Genomic DNA, 22,429 nt, shown 5'->3' on the forward strand with positions numbered 1-22,429 from the left:
GGGGATCTAGAAGACGTGATCCACCGCTCCACGAGTTTTCTCAAATCCCTGTATTGGTGGACGATTTAGTCCAATCTGACTCTGGGATGTCCTTTCCAAATTCCTCAGCCACAAAAAGTGCTGACCACGGATGCGTCTCTCCTGGGATGGGGAGCTCATGTCGATGGGCTTCACACCCAAGGAAGCTGGTCCCTCCAGGAACGCGATCTGCAGATCAATCTTCTGGAGTTACGAGCGGTCTGGAACGCTCTGAAGGCTTTCAGAGATCGGCTGCCCCACCAAATTATCCAATTCAGACAGACAACCAGGTTGCCATGTATTACATCAACAAGCAGGGGGGCACCGGATCTCGCCCCGTGTCAGGAAGCCGTCAGCCTGTGGCTCTGGGCTCGCCGTCACGGCATGGTGCTCCAAGCCACATATCTGGCAGGCGTAAACAACAGTCTGGCCGACAGGTTGAGCAGGATTATGCAACCTCACGAGTGGTCGCTCAATTCCCGTGTAGTGCGTCAGATCTTCCAGGTGTGGGGCACCCCTTGGTAGATCTCTTCGCATCTCGAGCCAACCTCAAAGTCCCTCAGTTCTGTTCCAGGCTTCAGGCCCACGGCAGACTGGCATCGGATGCCTTCCTCCTGGACTGGGGGGAGGGTCTGCTCTATGCTTATCCTCCCATACCTCTGGTGGGGAAGACTTTGTTGAAACTCAAGCAAGACCAAGGCACCATGATTCTGATTGCTCCTTTTTGGCCGCGTCAGATCTGGTTCCCTCTTCTTCTGGAGTTGTCCTCCGAAGAACCGTGGAGATTGGAGTGTTTTCCCGACCTTCATCACACAGGACGAAGGGGCGCTTCTGCATCCCAACCTCCGGTCTCTGGCTCTCACGGCCTGGATGTTGAGAGCGTAGGCTTTGCCTCTTTGGGTCTGTCAGAGGGTGTCTCCCGCATCTTGCTTGCTTCCAGGAAAGATTCCACTAAGAGGAGTTACTGCTTTCTATGAAGGAGGTTTGCCGTCTGGTGTGACAGCAAGGCCCTAGATCCTCGCTCTTGTCCTACACAGACCCTGCTTGAATACCTTCTGCACTTGTCTGTCTGGTCTCAAGATCAACTCTGTAAGGGTTCACCTTAGTGCAATCAGTGCATACCATTACCGTGTGGAAGGTAAGCCGATCTCAGGACAGTCTTTAGTTGTTCGCTTCATGAGAGGTTTGCTTTTGTCAAAGCCCCCCGTCAAACCTCCTACAGTGTCATGGGATCTCAATGTCGTTCTCACCCAGCTGATGAAACCTCCTTTTCAGCCACTGAACTCCTGCCATCTGAAGTACTTGACCTGGAAGGTCATTTTCTTGGTGGCAGTTACTTCAGCTCGTAGAGTCAGTGAGCTTCAGGCACTGGTAGCCCAGGCCCCTTACACCAAATTTCATCATAACAGAGTAGTCCTCCGCACTCACCCTAAGTTCTTGCCAAAGGTTGTGTCGGAGTTCCATCTGAACCAGTCAATTGTCTTGCCAACATTCTTTCCCCGTCCTCATTCCTGCTCTGCTGAATGTCAGCTGCACACATTGGACTGCAAAAGAGCATTGGCCTTCTATCTGGAGCGGACACAGCCCAACAGACAGTCCGCCCAATTGTTTGTTTCTTTTGATCCCAACAGGAGGGGAGTGGCTGTGGGGAAACGCACCATATCCAATTGGCTAGCAGATTGCATTTCCTTCACTTACGCCCAGGCTGGGCTGGCTCTTGAGGGTCGTGTCACGGCTCATAATGTTAGAGCCATGGCAGCGTCGGTAGCTCACTTGAAGTCAACTACTATTGAAGAGATTTGCAAAGCTGCGACGTGGTCATCTGTCCACACATTCACATCTCATTACTGCCTGCAGCAGGATACCCGACGCGACAGTCGGTTCGGGCAGTCAGTGCTTCAGAATCTGTTCGGGGTTTAGAATCCAACTCTACCCCCCTAGGCCCATGTTTATTCTGTTCCAGGCTGCACTCTCAGTTAGTTGGATAAATTGTTAGGTCAATCTCAGTTATATCCTCGCCGTTGCGAGGCCCAATTGACCATGGTTGTTGTTTTGAGTGAGCCTGGGGGCTAGGGATACCCCCCATCAGTGAGAACAAGCAGCCTGCTTGTCCTCGGAGAAAGCGAATGCTACATACCTGTAGAAGGTATTCTCCGAGGACAGCAGGCTGATTGTTCTCACAAACCCGCCCGCCTCCCCTTTGGAGTTGTGTCTTCCCTTGTATTGTCTTGCTACATACTGGACTGGCCGGCATGAGCCGGTTTCGGGCAGGAAGACGGCCACGCGTGCGCGAGGGCTAGCAAAGGCTTTTGCTAGTGAAGATTCCGATTGGAGGGGCTGCCGTGGACGTCGCCCATCAGTGAGAACAATCAGTCTGCTGTCCTCGGAGAATACCTTCTACAGGTATGTTGCATTCGCTTTGTGTTGCGGTCTGTACAAAAACAAATGCTTAAAATTTGCCACAGATTTAGGAGCCTAATTCCTGGTTGTTTCAGAAATCAAAGGTTTTCCTCAAGCTTTATTGTACTACCACTGAGTTTATAAACTAGTCTGTAAAAATCTACAAAACAGGCATTCCACAAGAACAGCGCAGTGTAACTTTGATAAGCACTGTCTTGCGACCAATTCTTTGGGGCATTTTAATCAGATTAAAATCTGCTGAAAATGTACCTTTCATATAGCGTAGTTGTCTGCTTGAATTTTAAGTTACCTCATTGTCGAACCACCCGGCAGGTAGCAGCAGCCGTGAAAAGCGTGCGAGCTGCTGGGCGGCGCTTCGGGAGCCTTCCTTTCCCTTCCCTTGAGGGCGGGACCAGAGCTGAACAAGGGAAGGGAAAGGAAGGCTCCCGAAGCGCCGCCCAGCAGCTCGCACGCTTTTCACGGCTGCTGCTACCTGCCGGGCGCTCCGACGACGAGGTAACTTAAAATTTAGAGGGCGGGGGGATTGGAGCTTGGGTGGTCGGGGTGGGGCGACTTTAGGCGCGCCGCGCGGGGCCCCCTTGAGCACGAGGCCCTATGCGGTCGCCTCGCCCTAAGACCGGCTTTTAGTGCCCTGATAAGTATATAGATCTATTTCATGCCCATTCATTGCAGATATCCTAAAATTCCAACTGGCTATGTGTTTACTAGGATAGGTTTGAGAAGGCAGGACTTTGATAGCAAACTGCCACTAAACTAGTTACAATTTTTTTGTTGTTGATAAAAATCATGGCTATTAAAAAAAAAAATGTTAGCTGAGAAAAATATTTTGACCCAACATGTTTTGCTTTTGCTGTTTTATAGTATCTTCTTCTGAGGAAGAATAGTCTATAATTGTAGTAAGGGACTTATAGACATGTTAAAGTGGTGCACCGATGACTGAGCATATGGCTCCTAGCATGAGCTTACCACAAAAGTTTAGCACCTCATTGCAGTAAGCAATGAACATGCAGATTACTGCTGCATTAAAAAGTGTATGTTATCAGAAAAAAATAGTGCACACCACTGCAGTAATAATGGTAAATTCCTGTCTCCCCCCCCCCCCCGACAGTTCTAATTGGTTCATGTTAGAGGGGGAGGAATCGTGGAGGTCCACTAGACCACCATGAACTTTTTGATTAGTGTCTGAGGGAATGGGGGGGCATCTCTGATGGGTGGGAGAAGGATAGAAATTTAATTACTTGTAACATTGAGTCCTTAGAAAACTGAAGCAGAAAGTTCTCCTCCAGCTTCTGAATTTTCCAAGTTCTCTGTTAATTTCTCCCTATGATATGGTAAAAGGCTTTTATCAGAGAATACTTAATGTACCTTAAGAGACTGTTTTTGAAGATATTCTACCTGTAATCTGACACCATTAGTAGAGACAGGGGAATTGTCTCAGAATTGTGACTTTACTTCTAATAGTTTGGAACTTGCTGAATTCCTTGAGAATTCATAACATGAGGTTATCTCCTAGATCAGCTTGCATCTTCATCTTCACTTTGCAGCTAGATAAGAACTGGACTCTGAGGATGTTTTTAAGGGCAAGGCACAAAGAATTCCTTGACAAGATAGTACTGATTCTTTCTGATGGTTCTAGGTCATTCAAAATTATCATAAGTTGTTTCTTAATTAAAAATGTTTAAAAAAATGATGTGATCTCGCTTGGAACTACTATTTCTGTTTCCTTGTGTGAGAGATGCTTGGGTAGCTGTTAATATATTTTTTATGATCAGGCTCAGTTTTGGAGTTTATTGAGGGAAGAATTTCTCCTCTGGATATTTCAGATCAGGTGACTTTAGCAGGAAGGGCATGCAGTCAAGTTTCTTCTGTTCTATTTTGTTTTGTAATTTAGGTTTGTCTGTCCCCCAATATTGTGATCTGATCTATGTGAAGAATGCTTTTTCTTCTTATGCTGTTAATGTTACCTTTTCCTTGATTTTCTTCATGGTTCTCTTGATTCAAGCGTATTATTGGATGTTAAATTTGTAGAAAATGTGAAAAAATATAAAATTTTAAAAAGTTTGAAATGAATGTACCACCCACCCTTCTTCCTTAATTAGGCAAATGAGACTGATTGATTGTTTTATGCTAGATTTCAAGGATGCTTACCTTCATATGCCAGAAACAATATCTTCAATTTACCCAGCAGATTGAGCATTATCAGTTCAAGGCTCTTCCTTTCAGACTTTCCTTGGCGCTAAGTAGGTTCATCAAGTATCCTGACGGGATCTGCTTGTTTTCTATATTTCAACAATTGTATTCTGGCAACTACATCTGCAGATTTGGTAGTCTCGTTGAGAAACACAGCCTTAATCCTCTTTCAGTCCTTGGAGTTTCTCATAAACTTTGATAAATCAACCCTCTGATCAACACAAAAGGCTTCCTTCATTGGGGCACTTTTAGAGACAAATTAAGCAAAAGCTTTTCCTCTGCAAGACAGTCTTCAACATGTCCATGTCTAACATTTCTGTGCTTTTCTTGGGTTGCAACCAGAACCTACTTAGAAATGCTGAGTCTTATGGCATCCTTAGTGCATGTAGTCCCTTTTGCTCATCTCAAAATGAGAATACTATTATGGGACCTAAAGTTTCATTGGAACCAAACTTTTCAGCTCTTAACTTGCAACGACTCCCCTTCTGCTTGCCTGCAGACTATGCTGCAGCAGTAGACCTCAGAAGCCAACCTGCTGAAGGAACATTTTACATTTCAGCAGCATCACTGCATACTCGTCACAGACGCTTCAAACATTAGATGTGACACTTATCTTAGCCTTCAGTATAAACAAGTAAAATGCCGAGGAACATCTTCATGTCAGTCATCTTAAGCTGAACATGATATTGTATTCTCTCGCGAGTATTTGCGCACCTTAGTTGCAGTTAGACACTTCTGATCCACACAAACAATTGGTTTACAATGTTTTATGTCAGTGGGGGATGAGCAGGATCTCTTTGCCTATGCTAAGGGGCAGAATGAATATGGAATTTTCATCTAAGCCTCCCACATCCCTGGAAAGCAAAACCACTTGGTAGACAAACTCATCAGAACATTATAATCTCACTAGTAAAAAAAAGGCCCGTTTCTGGAGCCAATGAAACGGGCGCTAGCAAGGCTTTCCTGTGGCCCCCCGCCCCCCCCACCCGTCGTCGATGTTGGTGAATTGCTCCGCCTCCGCCCTCAACATCATAACGTTTGACGCGAGGGCGGTGAATTGCTCCGCCTCCGCCCTCAACGTCATAACGTTTGACGCGAGGGCGGGGCCCAAAGACTGTGTTTTTCGAGGCTTCAGAGCTTCGAACATACGAACCTTGGCTTCAGTGACGTCAGAAGCCAATAGAACGTTGAGGGTGAGTTTTAGATATATAGATGAGTAGTTGAATTTACAAGTTCTTCAGTCTGTCTTCTAGCACTGGAGAACTCCTTAGATTTGTTTGACAGCAGCAAAAATGCCAGATTGTCTCTCTACTGCTCAGTGTAGACATTTCCAAATTGCCTTGCACAGATTGCAGTGGCTACAGATTGGATTTGGTTCCCCCCTCTATATTCATATAATCCCATATAACCTAATAACCAAAATGCTACAGATATTCTAAAAGAGGAAGCATGCAGTAATTATAATTGTGCATCAAAACGCCTTGACAAAACTGATTTTCCCTTCTCAAAAGCCTATTGGTTCAGCCGTCATTCAGGCCCTTGAATTTTTTTCAGCCTTCGTAATGCAGATTTAAGGCACTCTCTTGCCTGTGAATTTTAGTTCCCTGGCACTTATAGCCTAGAAATGATCAGTGCCTAGTTGCTTCTCTGGAACTGTCACCTTCAACTGAGAACATTCTGCTGGGAGCAAAAAAATCTTCATCTGTTGTTCTTTGAAAGGTGAAGACCTCTTTTGACGTCCACTAGAGATCACATTAGAATACCTATACCACTTCAGAGATCATGTCAGAGTGAGTAGAACATAGAAACATAGAAAAATGAAGGCAAATAAAGACCATATGGCCTATCCAGTCTGCCCATCCATGCCATTTAGACCAGGCTAGGGGTTCCCAGTGTCCCAATTTCTCTAAATTCATGAGAGGCCATCTTCATATCAGATCTTCAGTACAAAAGTCACCTGTCCCTTCAGACCCTGAGCATTGTATTTTCTTATATTATGAAGCTACTTTTTGAGCTAGTGGACTCCATCTCTAAATTATTTCATATGGAAAGTTCTTTTCCTAATAGCAGTCACCTTGGCCTGAAATATGAACTATGTAAGGTAGTCTTCTGGATGCATCCTAAATTTCTACCAAAGGTTGTCACACCCTTTCACATCAATGTTGTTTACATTCTGTTCTAAGCCTCATAGGTAATAATGCCTGGATTACCCAAAGGACAGAGGCCATCAGGATGCCTGTGCAAATTTTTGGCTCATTTGACTTTAGCAGTTTTTTTTTTTTTTTTTTTTGAATACTCAAAACTAGTATTCTTCTACCTAACAGAGATAAGCCTCACCAGGTCAGAGCCACTGCTGATACCATGGCTTTTTTGAAATCTGCATCACTTGTTTGCTTCTGCAAAGCATCTCTGTAATCCTTGCTATATACTTTTATGCTTTTAAGTTTTAATTAAAGAGATTTCACACCTTTTGAAGACATTTTTATTTCATTCTGTTCTTTGGTCTGTCTTTTTTGCTTCTTATCTTTAGATAGTGCTTTTTGTCAAACTAGGGAGTTGATCCTGATTCAATCATACTTGCATGTGGAGAAAGCAAAGTTGCTTACCTGTAACAGATGTTCTCTGTAGACAGTAGGAATTAATCAGGCTTACAAATCCGTACCCCCCGATCCCGCTTCTGCCTCCCGGCCTACCTGTGCATTCCCTGGTGGTCTAGTGGCCTCTTCAGAGGTCAGGAAAGATTCCCACTGTTTCCTGCCCTGCTGCCGCTGTCACTTGGGTGCTGTGCTTTTTCAAAATGGCCGCCAAGATTTCAAATGGTAATCTCGTTGAGACTACTGCTTGAAGTCTCAGTGGCCATTTGAAAAAGCATGGCACCAGCAAGAAAATGGCAGCAGTGGAGCAGGAAAGAGTAGGGTTCTTTCCTGCCCCCCGAAGTGTATTCCCGCTGCAGCTCCTACTCCTCCTTCCTCAGGTGAGTGGGGGGGGGGGGGGGAGTGTAAAAAAAAAAAAAAAGGCATGCTGTGAGTGGCTGTTAAAAATAAATACATAAAAGGGATGCTGGTGGGAGGGGGATGCTGTGGAAGAGAGGGAGCTGTAAAAAAAAACAAAAGGGGGGATGATGTGGGAGGGAGGGAAAATTTTGTGCACAGTATTTTGCAGAGTTTGTAAACTTTGTGAGCACAATTTTAACTTTTTTGGCGCAGAATTCTGGCAGGAGTGAATTCCACCCACCTCTTGGAGGGTTGATATTCAACCTTTGAATTGAATGGACTGTTGTGTACAAGAAAAGTTCTGAGCTCTGGAAGATCTGCTTCAGTTCTGTCAAATAGTTGCCCACTTGTGTGTCTGATTAATCATGCCGTCTAAGGAGAATGCATGTATTATTACTGTATAATAAAATCAATTTATTAATTGTCCAAGGGCCCTGTTTGCTAAGCCGCTCTATAGGCATGCTAACTTTTTAGTGCACACTAATGCTAGAGACACACCCATAGGAATATATGGGTGTCTATAGCAGTAGCGCGTTTTAAAAAGTTAGTTCACCTACAGCGCAGCTTAGTAAACAGGGCTCCAAGATTTTTAAATAGTTTATATTTTTGAAATATTTTATGACAATTCTGCTATTTACCTCCACAGGACAAAAGGTCACAATCCATGATAAAACAGAAGTTAACCTGGTTTCTTTTCGACGTACAATTTATCTTGCTATTCAGTCAAGGTAAGGTGATATATTCTGAAAATAATTTTGCAGATCCAGTCTAGATTGTCATTTGAGATAAATAGTATCAATCTGAAGCATTTATCAGTGCCTTAAAAGAAAAAGAATCTTACCTTTTAAGCACAAAGGGCCCATAATTTCTTTTATTTCTCTCATACCCAACAGTACACTTGTTGCAATCACAGAGTTTTAAATCTGAGCCACACTGGTGAATAAGCACACTGTTTTGTTTTTTTTTAATTTATCTTTATCTTAAAGACAGAGTGGACAAAAGACACCACAAATGACAAAGGAGGTAACCGATAACAAATAATAATACAAATACCAAGTGACAAAAGAGAGATAACAAGTTACAAATAACAGCATTTGAATCTGCTGCCACATACCCCCATCCCGAAATCCGACCCCCGACCCCCATTGCATCAGGAAACACTAACATGAAGCTTCCCATACTTGAACTTTTGGCACAAGCAAAGGTAAACAAGAAAGGGAATGGGACTTGATATACTGCCTTTCTGTGGTTTTTGCAGCTACATTCAAAGTGGTACATAGTATGTACAGGTACTTATTTGTACCTCAGGCAGTGGAGAGTTGAGTGACTTGCCCAGAGTCACAAGGAGCTGCAGTGGGAATCAAACTCAGTTGCTCAGGATCAAAGTCTGCTGCACTAACCACTAGGCTACTCCTCAATAATCTACAACAACAAATATGAACATTGCATATGTAATCATACAAAAATAACCTTCAATTTAAAAAAAATATATATAAAGAGTGTCATAATCCCATCCCACCACAAAAAGAAATACTAACTCCCAATCATGAGACCATGGGAGAGAAAAACTAAACAAAAGTTGCATCTCGCAAGAGTCCCCAGACTTTCTCCCACTTTGCTTCTGATCTTCTCCTAATAGCAATGAGTCTTTCCATTTGATATATGTAGCTCAGCTTAGATCTCCGTTTTTGAAGCAAAGGGATATCTACTACCTTCCAAGCTGATGCCAAGGTCTAACTAAGGGAGTTTGTGAAACAGCCCGCACAGGTATATCTCTATTCAGTAAAAAGATTCCTGGATCCCAAGAGATCTGAAAGCCACTCAGCCAACCAATCTGTAACTGTTCTCTTCCAAAATGCTTTAGCCTTAAGGCAAAGCCACCAGATGTGCCCCTTATACCCCAGGACCCACACTGCCACCACAGCTATTGCTATTTTAGCTAAGGCAGATTCATAAGTACATAAGTATTGCCATACTGGGACAGAACAAAGGTCCATCAAGCCCAGCATCCTGTTTCCAACAGTGGCCAGCCAATTCAGGTCGCAAATACCTGGCAAGATCCCAAAAAAGCACAAAACATTTTATACTTCTTATCCCAGAAATAGTGGATTTTTCCCAAGTCCAATTTAATAATGGTCTGTGGACTTTTCCTTTAGGAAGCTGTCCAAACCTTTTTTAAACTCTGCTAAGCTAACCGCCTTTACCACATTCTCTGGCAATGAATTCCAGAGTTTAATTACATGTTGAGTGGAGAAACATTTTTCTCCGATTCGTTTTAAATTTACTACTTTGTAGCTTCATCGCGTACCCCCTAGTCCTAGTATTTTTGGAAAGCGTAAACAGACGCTTCACATCTACCCGTTCAACTCCACTCATTAATTTATAAACCTCTATCTCCCCTCAGCCGCCTTTTCTCCAAGCTGAAGAGCCCCAGCTACTTTAGCCTTTCCTCATAGGGAAGTTGTCCCATCCCCTTTATCATTTTCGTCACCCTTCTCTGCACCTTTTCTAATTCCACTATATCTTTTTTGAGATGCGGTGACCAGAATTGAGCACAATATTCAAGGTGCGGTCGAACCATGGAGCGATACAAAGGCATTATTGCATCTTCATTTTTGTTTTCCATTCCTAACATTCTGTTTGCTCTTAGCTGCTGCAGCACACTGTGCAGTAGGTTTCAACGTATCATCAACAACGATACGTAGATCCCTTTCTTGGTCGGTGACTCCTAACGTAGAACCTTGCATTATGTAACTATAATTTGGGTTCCTGTTTCCTACATGCATCACTTTGCACTTGCTCACATTAAACGTCATCTGCCATTTATACGCCCAGTCTCGTAAAGTCCTCTTGTAATTTTTCACAATCCTCCCGCGATTTAATGACTTTGAATAACTTTGTCGTCAGCAAATTTAATTACCTCACTAGTTACTCCCCTCTCTAGGTCAATTATAAATATGTTAAAAAGCAGCGGTCCCAGCACAGACCCCTGCGGAACCCCACTAACTACCCTTCTCTACTGACCATTTAACCCTACTCTCTGTTTTCTATCTTTTAACCAGTTTTTAATCCACAATAGGACAGTACCTCCTATCCCATGACTCTCCAGTTTCCTCTGGAGTCTTTCATGAGGTACTTTGTTAAACGCCTTCTGAAAATCCAGATACACAATATCAACTGGCTCACCTTAATCCACATGTTTGTTCACCCCTTCAAAGAAATGTAATAGATTGGTGAGGCAAGATTTCCCTTCACTAAATCCATGTTGGCTTTGTCTCATTAATCCGTGCTTTTGAATATGCTCTGTAATTTTGTTCTTAATAATAGTCTCTACCATTTTGCCTGTCACCAACATCAGACTCGCCAGTCTATAATTTCGCGGATCTCCTCTGGAACCGTTTTGAAAAATCGGCGTTACATTGGCCAACCTCCAATCTTCTGGTACCACGCTCGATTTTAAAGATAAATTATATATTACTAACAATAGGTTCTGCAAGTTTATTTTTCAGTTCTATCAGTACTGTGGGATGAATACCATCCAGTCCAAGAGATTTGCTACTCTTTAATTTGTAGAACTGCCCCATTACATCCTCTAGGTTTATAGAGAATTCATTCAGTTTCATCGACTTGTCAGATTCAAATACCATTTCTGGCACCGGTATCTCACCAAAATCTTCCTCGGTGAAGACTGAAGCAAATAATTCATTTAATCTCTCCGCTATGGCTTTGTCTTCACCGATCGTCCCTTTTACCCCTCGGTCATCTAGTGGTCCAACCGATTCTTTTGCCGGGTTCCTGCTTTTAATATACCTAAAAAACATTTTACTATGTGTTTTTGCCTCCAACACAATCTTTTTTTTGAAGTCACTCTTAGCCTACCTTATCAGCGCTTTGCATTTGACTAGACATCCCTTATGCTGTTTCTTATTATTTTTAGTCGATTCCTTCTTCCATTTTCTGAAGGACTTTCTTTTAGGTCTAATAGCTTCCTTTACCTCACTTTTTAACCATGCCGGCTGTCGTTTGGTCTTCCATCCTCCTTTTTTTAGTACGAGGAATATATTTGGCCTGGGCTTCCAGGATGGTGTTTTTGAACAGCATCCACACCTGATGTAAATTTTTGACCCTCGCAGCCACTCCTCTAAGTTTTTTTTTTTTGTTTGTTTGTTTTTTTCACTGTTCTTCGCATTTTGTCATAGTCTCGTTTTTTAAAGTTAAACGCTAACGTTTTGATTTCCTATGTATACTTCAAAGCTAATATCAAATCCGATCATATTATGGTCACTGTCATCATGCGGCCCCAGCGCGTTTACCTTCCACATCAGTTCATGCACTCCACTAAGGACTAGGTCTAGAATTTTTCCTTCTCTCGTCGGCTCCTGTACCAGCTGCTCCATAAAGCAGTCCTTGATTTCGTCAAGGAAGTTTACCTCTCTAGCATGCCCTGATGTTACATTTACCCAGTCAATATCGGGGTAATTGAAATCACCCATTATTATTGTGTTGCCCAGTTTATTTGCATCCCTAATTTCCTTTAACGTTTCTGCATCCATCTGTTCATCCTGGCTTACAATTCAGACAGCTTATAACTGAGGCCAAAGTTTTGCTGCCTATGTATCATGTCTGGTGTTTTCCTGTCCCGTAAGTATACAGGGCCACTACCAAGTGCCTAGTGAAAATAAAATTCTCACAGATTTGCTTCTAGAGGAGTAGCTTTACTTCTCAAATTGCTTTTAATGTTCTTCCCAGACAAAAAGTGGGTCAACTTAACATAAGCAAAATCATAGGACCCAGTCATTCGCCAAATCTTCAACTAGGAGAATGATAGAATCTTCCACCACCTGCCTCCACCTAATGAGGCCTAAGACCCTCCCACTGATGATATGTAGAAGAGGTCAGAACTGACAAGAACAGTGGGTTAGCTCTAATTAGGGGTATGCCTTGATAACTGAAAATCTGGAGATGAACTTATCGTATCCCAGACCTGTAGTGTATGGAGTGTAATTGGGCACACGTTATCACCCAGTGACCAAAACATTCTAGGCCAGGGGTCCTCAAATCCAGTTCTCTAGGTCCACAACCCAGCCTGGTTTTTAGGATTTCCACAATGAATTCGTATGACATCTGTTTCCATGCAATGAAAATAATGAATGCAAATAGATATCAAATATTCATTGTGGAAATCTTGAAAACCCGGCTGGGTTGCAGACTTTGAGAACCCCTGTTCTAGGCAGCCACATAAAGTAGCTCAGTTGGATGGGGCCTACCAAAGCTTGTTCTATCGCTATTCAAAGTTTACTAGAGTGATTTTGAACCACTGTATTTCCCCATAGGCCTGGGCAGCTTTAAAGTAAAGCCCCACATTGGGCCCCCTTAGCCCCCTTAAAGCAGTCCTTAAATAAAATATTTAGCTGAAAGCTTAAGTTGTTTTTTTTTTTTTTTTTAATCCCTCAAAATAAACTGAATAATACTCTCCTGAAGACCCATGAGCCAGTGTTTGGATACAGCAACTGGCAAGACCTGAAAAAGATAAAGGGCTCTTGGAACATTCATTTTAACTGTAGACATCCTACTAAACCATGACAATGAAACGCCCTTCCACCTCTGCAGATCTAGTTTACTAGTTCAAAGGAGGGTCTGGTAATTAAACATGAATAGGTCTCCAAATTGCCTGGTGAGCCACACCCCTAAGTATCTGATGCCATGTTGCACCCATTGAAAGAGGAAGGAAGACTGCAGAACCTGAATGGTCCCACTTGTCTAAAGTTTAGTTGTAGGCTTCGAAGCCTGAGACACAAGAGAAAACTTCAAGTTCAACCAGCAAGTTGGAAAGCGTTGTAGTAGGGAAGGACAGGGAAATTAAAACATCAGCCACAAACAAGCTAATCTTGACATCATGAGTTCCAAACCTAATTTCCACCATGTCTGAATTATGTTGAACTGAGGAAGCTCCATGACAACAAAGAGCAAGGGGGGCAATAGACATCCCTGCCTAGTATCCTTGCCTAGTATCCTTGGAAAGAGAGAACATTTCAACATTAGTCCTGAATGGCATATCATAGCATAAGAATAGCATACTGGTCAGACCAGTGGTCCATCTATCCCAGTATCCTTCTTCCAACAGTGGCCAATCCAGGTCACAAGTACCTGGCAGAAACCCAGTTAGTAGCAACATTCCATGCTACCAATCCTGGGGCAAGCAGTGGCTTCCCCCATGTCCATCTCAATAACAGACTATGGACTTTTCCTTCAGGAACTTGTCCAAACCTTTTATAAACTCAGATACTCTAACAGCTGGTACCACATCCTCCAGCAGCAAGTTCCAGAGCTTAGCTATCTGTGAGTGAAAAAATATTTTCTCCTATTTGTTTTAAAAGTCTTTCCATGTAATTTCATTGAGTGTCCCCCGGTCTTTGTACTTTTTGAAAGAGTGAAAATCGATTCACTACTTCTCGCTGTACACCACTCAAGAATTTATAGAGCTCAATTATATCCCCCCTCAGTCGTCTCTTTTCCAGACTGAAGAGCACTAGCCTCTTTAGCCTTTCCTCATATGGGAGGAATTCCATCCCTTTTATCATTTTGGTTGCTCTTTTTTGAACCTCTTCTAATTCCACTATTTCTTTTTTGAGATACAGCGACCAGAATTGAACGCAATACTCAAGGTGAGGTTGCACAGTGGAGTGGCATAGAGGCAATAAAATATTCTTGTCTTATTTTGTATCCCTTGTACCTCCTTGTATGTCTTTGACATCTTTATTCACACTGAATGTTTTAGCATATTTTTTTCTTGTTACTAAGCCTTGGATTATTCAGTGCCATATGAGCTCATAGCAGTAGTAATTCACAAATGGTGGTCAACATGTTTTCAGTCTGTCTAAAACATTTTCTTTGGCTTTCAGTTAAAAATGCAACTCTACTTAATAGTAAACCTCTGAAAAATTCAGGCTTTAACCACAGTATATTTGTGCAAACCTTGTAACAATATTTTTTTCCAATTTGTATTTTTGTGTTCCCATTCAGAAAATGTTTTTTTCATTATATACCTGTAGAATGGTTTTTTTTTATGCACAGGACCCCAGACAAAACAATATGAAAAATAAGAATTTTAATTCTCTTAATGCTGACATATGTTTTTTAAAACTTATCTAGGGAGTAATTTTATATTGGATTGTTTTTGCATATAAAGGGCTAGATTCTGTATATGGCACCTGAAAATTCCACATGGAAAAAAATATGTCTAGGCGTATTCTCTAAAGTATGCCTAAAGTTTTATAGAATAGGCTTAAATTTCTGCGCAGTATATAGAATTATGCCGAGCGCCTTTTCACGCGACCAGATTTAATCACGGCCATTTACACCATGTTTTACTTGACATAAATCCCAACACCTAAATTAGGTGCAGATTGGGTGTATTCTGTAATAACACATATAGATTTTAGAAACGCCCACACCCTGATCATGGCCACTCCCTTTTTTCAACTATACTACTTAGAATTTACACGCACCAGGTTACAGAAATGAAAATTTCTGCGCGTCCATTTTGGGTCTGAGACCTTACCACCAGCCATTGACCTAGCGGTAAAGCCTCACGCGGTAACCGGGCATTAATAACCTACGCGCGTCGGAAAAAAATATATATTTTTGGGGCATGCGTAGCGGACGCGCACCAAAAATGAAATTACCACAAGGGCCATGCGGTAACTCCATTTTGGCACGCGTAGACGCTTATGCGGCTTAGTAAAAGGGCTCCTATGTTTCTTCATAAAGCAGGCTATAAATAGGTACCTACTTGACTTTCTTCACATGTAGACAGCCTGTTATAAGATTACCCTCTGAGGGAGCTGACATTAAAGCCTTTATCATACAAAGAAATATTCTTCTCCTCAGCCGTGATTCTGCCAATACTACCTCTGATGTTCATATTGTGGAATGATTTTTTTTTTAATTTTATTTTTAATTATAGATTTTTTTTTTTTTTTTTTACGATAATGGAAATAAAGAAGATATAGAAAAATCTTCCATAAGAAATCATACATAAATCAATATACAACATTATGAAGAATTGCTGCCTCACACATTATCCCGGTGCCAATAACAAAGTTCGGTTTATCCCGGTGCCAATAACAAAGTTCGGTTCAGTTGAGATATATACCATCACTATCTTAAAAAGAAAAGAGAGAAAAAAAATAAAACTGACAATTCTTACATCATCTAATGCTCTGTTACTTGCTTATCTAACAAAAAAAACCTCTAGGTGAGTAGGTTTCAGGAAAATGTACTGTAATTATTACCTTGATAGGAAATACAACACCTGCATGGGAAATGTAGGAAAAAAGAAGCACCCAAATCCAAAACATTAGGCTTCGTTTATAAGAACTGCTGCATTCTCCGCTGAGTCAACTTAGATACATCAGGAAAAATTATTATTGTATAACCCACAATAAAGATCTATTTTTTTTTTTAAAGAAAAATAAGCCTTAAAAATGGTTACCTTATCTATCTCATTTTTAAAAATGACAGCCAAGGTTTCTCTCGTGGAGATCAAATCCTGAGAAGATTTTAGGAATTCAGTTAAATTTGTAATAGAAGGATCCTTTCCCACTGGAGAGACCTAGGTTAATCACTTACTACTGCAGTTACATAATACTATTTAGAGACAAAAGAATTTCCACTTTAGAGAACTGCAGCACATCACGAAGGTAATTCTGCAGTAATATAAGAGGAGAAATAAGGTGTCTTAGGAAAATTTAAGAAACCTCAAATTCCTAGCCTTACTACTAATTTTCCAAATCTTCAATGTGCCTATTCAAACTCATATTGTCTTTAATACGGGCTGTCCCTGCAGCCTGCACTGCATTCACTTGCTATTAAAATTGCTTTCTAATTTAAGTAATCCTTGCTCTTTCAATTTTTACAGTAGTCCGTTGAGAAAATTTCACAGAGTTTCCAACAGATCCTTGCAGATGAAAATTATTCTTGGATAATAGGCACCAAATGCCTTTCAAGGATATATCCCCAGAAAATTCTCCAGAAAAAGAGGACTGCGATTCCAAATCCATTGGAAACCCAATAGGATTTGGTAAAGGCTTTCATTCAGAAGTCTTGGGAAGAAGCCAAAGCTAGAGGAGTCGTCCCTGGTTGAGATATGTTTATCGTGACCTCTCCTCAAGGTCCCACACTGGAAGAAGTAATGTGGAATGGTGGGGGTGGTCTCAAATTGGGGCTTAAAGTGGTCCATGAAATAGAGGGTGTTGATGGTAGAGAACTAGCAACAAAACCAACAGAGGGTGGAAAAGAACAACGGTGTCCCACGGTAAATCTCAGGAGCAAGAACAGGAGTGGGAACAGAACCAGATTCTTCAAAAAGCAGACCAGAGACGTCCAAGATGTGAAATATAATTTATTTGAGAAAAGACTCTACAAGGTACCCTGTTTCAGCATGACTGGGTCACTCACTGGTTTCTGAAGACTCGTGTGTCTGTCCATAGGGCCCAAACAGGAAGTGCAGATGATGGAGCAATCTTAACTTTAGCTTACCATTTACCCGTTGCCAAGGACAAAGCTACTGCCAGGCGACTTAATTCAACACTCAAATCCCCCCCCCCCCCCCCAAAAAAAGGCCCCTTCATACACTGTGGTGCATCAGGACACAAGTAGCAGCTCTCCTCATCACCCTCTCAGAGGAGACTGGTCTTATCTTCCCCAGTAGGCTGGTTACATCTGAGGCAGGGGCAGAGTTTACTCCCAACTCTTCTTTACTGCTTGCACTGTTCCCCTGTCAGCTCCCCTGCACTTGCTGGGTTCCGGTGCACCAAGGGTAGCAGCTCTTATTTGTGGAATGTTATAGTTTAAGTATGTGTTAAACTTTGTAGAAATGGTTTTGTTTTGTATTTTCTTCTTACCAGGAAATATGGCAGCTTCTTGTGCCCTTCTTAGTTGTATAGTACTGTAGCCTAATTGCTGCTTGATCAAAAGCAAACATTGCAGTATTGTTTATTCTATTCTGTTCTGTTTGTTTGTATACTGCCCACATTCCAAGTAGGATGTTTGTGCAGCGCTGCGTACGCCTTGTAGCGCTATAGAAATGCTAAATAGTAGTAGTAGTAGGATTCGTAGTGGTTAACATTCAGGAAATGAACTCAACATCTGAGGGATGTATAATCAACAACAAATTAATAAATAATCACATTAGTTTTCAAACAATGGTTTCCTTTTACTAAGCGGCGGTAAACCCAACGCGGGCTTACCGCTTGCTATAAAGGAACTACCACCGGGCTACCACAACAGCCTGGCAGTACTTCAATCCGTAGCGCACCGTCATTTCCGGCACTACAAAATTTATTTATTTTGTAACGCCGGAGTATACCCAGCGGTAATCGGGCAGTTCCGCTATTGCCTCTCCTTTTTAGCTACAGCATGAGCGCCATAGTAGGGAAAGAAATAGACAGCATTCAGGGTATGAATATCTGGGCCCTACTTTGAGCAGCACATACATTGTGTATGCCTCCTTCTTTCTCTCCATCCCCACTCCCCAGCCGCTAACCCCACTGCCCTAGGACTCTTCCTTTGAGACACAAGAACATAATAAATGATATGCTGGGTCAAAGCAAAGGTCCTTCAGGCCCAACATCCTGTCTGGGCTTTTAGGAAGTGCCCAGCAGAACCTAAAAGGTAGATCCATTCCTTGTTGCCCCCTCTCAAGAATGTGTGGGGCTTTCCCAAGTCTACTTAGCTAATATTGGAATTTTCCTGTGGGAACTTGTCTGAATCTCTTTTAAGCCCAGTTATTCAAGGTGGCTTGCATATATCCTCCAAAATAAATTCTGTACTTTGAGCATTGAGTGAAAACTACTTTCTCTAGTTTTGTTTTAAATCTGCTTCCAATTAGTTTTATAAATTGTCCCCTAACCTTGTTACCAGTTGAAAGTGTAAACAGTTCCCTATTTGTGTTCCACCTTCTCTGTCTTCTCTTTTCAAAGTTCTTTAGCTTATTTTTGTATGGGAGCCTTCTATCCCCTGAACATTTAGATGATCCCTCTGTTCCTTCGGTAGTTCCACTATATCGTTTGTTTGTTTGTTTGTTTGTTTTAGATGGGACTGCTACAACTGTACACAATCATCAAGTCATGGTTATATCCTAGATATTATGACATTCTGTCTGTTTTATTTTTCATTCCTTTCCGAATAAATCCTGTCATTCTATTTCCTTTTTTGACCACCACTGCATACACTGAGGAGCCGATAAAATAAGCCATGCATTAGAATTATGTGCTGAGCTTCAAAGAGTACAGTTTCCCAATGCATGTGCACTCCAACTGCAGTAAGCCTATGATATACGAATCTGCGTAGAAAAATTTGCATAAAACCAGAAAGGTGCTTTCAGTCACTACATTAACAGTTTACTGCAATAGGCATTAGCTGCAGATGTCAGTATTTAGTGCAGAGATTATAATGAGATCAGGAAGAGTACCATATACATATGCTTCTGTGTATGTCCATGTGGCTGACTTTTGGTTAGTTCTACCATACATGCAGAATAATGTAGTCACTTTAATAACTCTCCCGTATAAGTCAAGTAGTAGAATATCAGGGGCAATAGAATACCTTTTCAGTTGGAGGGGCCAAATAGGCCAATTTATGGGCTTTCTCCCAAGCCATGTAGTTGTTGATGTATGGTCCTAGTAAACCCACCCCATTTCACTGCCTAAGAAAATCAGCAAAATAAATAAAGCTTGTCGAGTAAGTCCTTTGGGGTTTTTTTTTTCAAAAAATATGTGTGAAACCCCATGTTAAGTAACAGTGTTTTCCTTTCTGGAGAAGCTTTAGCCAGTTGGGAGGTTTATGATCTGAAAGCAGCTTTCTGACGGATTCAACACTAGGATCAAAGAGCAGTAGTGCTTTATGCACCTGACAAAGATCACAAGCAATTCAGTGAACATAAGTTATTTTCTCCAGGGTGTACCTCACTTTTTTTTTTTCCTGTCTTTCAGGGTGAAATGTGTCTATTAAGATTTTGTGGTCTATAACTTTGGATTTTATCAAAAGGGAAAGGGGGGGAAATGGAATAGAACTTGACATACCACCTTTCTGTAGTTTCTGCAACTACATTCAAAGCAGTTTACATAGTTTATACATGTATTTATTTGTAGCTGGGGCAATGAAGGGTTAAGTGACTTGCCCAGAGTCATAAGGAGCTGCAGTGGGAATCAAACCCAGTTTCCCAGGATGAAAGTCCACTGCACTAACCACTAGGCTACTCCTCAAAAGACTTTGTGTTCAATAATTTAAATATGGTATTAGTTTTGCAAAATATTTGTGTTTACGTATTTCATTCTGAAGTTGGTGCTAATTTTCAAACAGAAATATCATCAATATAAATGGGATGAAACAGTTTGAAAACTTGTATACAAAATTGTTATTATTTTTTAAACCTTTAAACCCCTTCCTCTCATCCAAATGCATCATTGCTAAACTATGAAAATAGTAAGCTACATGTTCCAACTTCTAGGTAACCTGTTTGAAATTGTTAACCTTTCTTACTCTATGTAACATAAGTATCTTTTTATTTATGTGAACAACGGACAGCAAAAGTTGGAATTAATTTTTGTCTTTTTTGCTGCAGTTTAGATTTTGAAGAATGTGCCCACAAATTGTTAAAGATGGAGTTTCCTGACAGCCAAACTGTAAGTTTTCTTTGCATTTTTCTTTCTATATCTAAGAATTGTGATTCTTTTTTAATTGCAGATTTATATAACGTTATTAAAGCACCTGTGCAAGTAATGACAACTTAGATTTAATATAAATGGTAAGCCAAAATCAAAACCTGGAATTCCAAATTGGAGCCACAGGGAAATAATGTAAATTTTTGCTAAGCAACACACAGTCAGCAGCAGACTGTGACCAGTGCAATCAAGCAAGTTAAGTGCTATTGCAAGAGATTATTGACCAGTTAACATTGCTAACTATCTTATAATTTTATTACAACATATGAGCTAATGACATAATGAGATGCAAAAATATGAAAATAAATCATTACCTATTAGTGCAGAATGTTTCCCAGATCTATCCGCTGCGTTTGACACTGTCAATCATGATTTACTTCTTGCCACACTGTCCTCTTTTGGGTTCCAAGGCTCTGTCCTCTCCTGGTTCTCCTCTTATCTCTCCCACCGCACCTTCAGGGTACACTCTCATGGATCTTCCTCCACTCCCATCCCACTATCTGTTGGAGTTCTCCAGGGATCTGTCCTTGGACCCCTTCTCTTCTAAATCTACACCTCTTCCCTAGGCTCACTGATCTCATCTCATGGTTTTCAGTATCATCTTTATGCTGATGACACCCAGCTATATCTCTCCACACCAAACATCACCGCCGAGACCCAGGCCAAGGTATCGGCCTGCTTATCCGACATTGCTGCCTGGATGTCCAACCGCCACCTGAAGCTGAACATGTCCAAAACCGAGCTCCTCGTCTTTCCACCTAAACCCACTTCTCCTCTTCCTCCACTCTCTATCTCAGTTGATAACACCCTCATCCTCCCCGTCCCATCTGCCTGCAACCTCGGAGTCATCTTCGACTCCTCCCTCTCCTTCTCTGCGCATATCCAACAGACTGCCAAGACCTGTCGCTTTTTCCTCTTCAACGTCAGCAAAATTCGCCCTTTCCTCTCTGAGCACACCACACAAACTCTTGTCCAAGCTCTCATTACCTCTCGCCTTGACTACTGCAACTTACTCCTCACCGGCCTCCCACTTAGCCATCTATCCCCCCTTCAATCCGTTCAGAACGCTGCCGCATGTCTTATATCCCGCCAGAACCGATATACTCGTGTCACCCCTCTCCTCAAGTCACTTCACTGGCTTCCGATCAGATACTGCATACAATTCAAGCTTCTACTCCTTACCTACAAATGCACCCAGTCTGCAGCTCCTCACTACCTCTCTGCCCTCATCTCCCCCTATGTTCCCGCCCGTAACCTCCGCTCACAGGACAAATCCCTCCTTTCAGTACCCTTCTCCACCACTGCCAACTCCAGGCTCCGCTCATTCTGCCTTGCCTCACCCTATGCCTGGAACATCTTCCTCAACCCCTACGCCAAGCCCCTCCCTACCCATCTTCAAATCTCTGCTTAAAACTCACCTCTTCAATGCTGCCTTCGGCACCTAACCTTTCGAGAAATATAGTATGCCCTATCAGATTGACTCTACACTTGTCTTTTAGATTGTACACTTGTCTCTAGATTGTACACCTGTCTTTTAGATTGTAAGCTCCTTGAGCAGGGACTGTCCTTCCATGTTAAATTGTACAGAGCTGCGTAACCCTAGTGGCGCTTTAGAAATGTTAAGTAGTACTAGTAGTAGAAAATGCGATATTGCGTCAGGAAGTTAAATTTGAGTTTTGTGGTACTGTCCGCATATCTGCATGGATAATTTAGTATCTTCATTAACATATTTGCATCTCGGTAACATGCAACCTTAACATGTAAGGTAAACACTGTTACATGTTTTTAAGGCCTAGTTTATTAGATTGGCTCTTTTGTATCTGTATATGTTGTTTGCAGGGATTTTTTTCAGAAATCTATTGAATAAACAGAACTCATTGTCCAGATGAGCGGGGTATGTTCCCTTCCAGCAGATGGAGCAAGAGAACGAAAGCTCACAGTTGACCGCTCTCATTATAGGAGGCTGGTGCTGCCTTCAGTTTTTCAGTATCTTAGAAGTCAGGTGATGTAGCTCAGGGCAGGGGTGGCCATTCACATGTCAGTTGCTAGTCACCTTTGAGATGTTTGTAAGCGCCCAGTTCT

The 22,429-nt window shown here is 41.9% G+C and overlaps 1 protein-coding gene across 2 annotated transcripts in view; it reads left to right on the forward strand.

Annotated features, from left to right (window-relative positions):
* The window catches only part of CWC22 (CWC22 spliceosome associated protein homolog), a 201,057-nt gene that overhangs the window by 104,845 nt on the left and 73,783 nt on the right, over positions 1-22,429 (forward strand). For both annotated transcript variants that reach the window (XM_030210141.1, XM_030210142.1), the window contains exons 13-14: positions 8,269-8,350; positions 20,248-20,308. In XM_030210141.1, coding sequence (XP_030066001.1) covers positions 8,269-8,350; positions 20,248-20,308 — 143 coding nt within the window. The remainder of the gene's footprint in view (positions 1-8,268; positions 8,351-20,247; positions 20,309-22,429) is intronic.

The sequence above is a fragment of the Microcaecilia unicolor genome, chromosome 7 (genome assembly GCF_901765095.1).
Source record: "Microcaecilia unicolor chromosome 7, aMicUni1.1, whole genome shotgun sequence".
Classification (NCBI taxonomy): domain Eukaryota; kingdom Metazoa; phylum Chordata; class Amphibia; order Gymnophiona; family Siphonopidae; genus Microcaecilia; species Microcaecilia unicolor.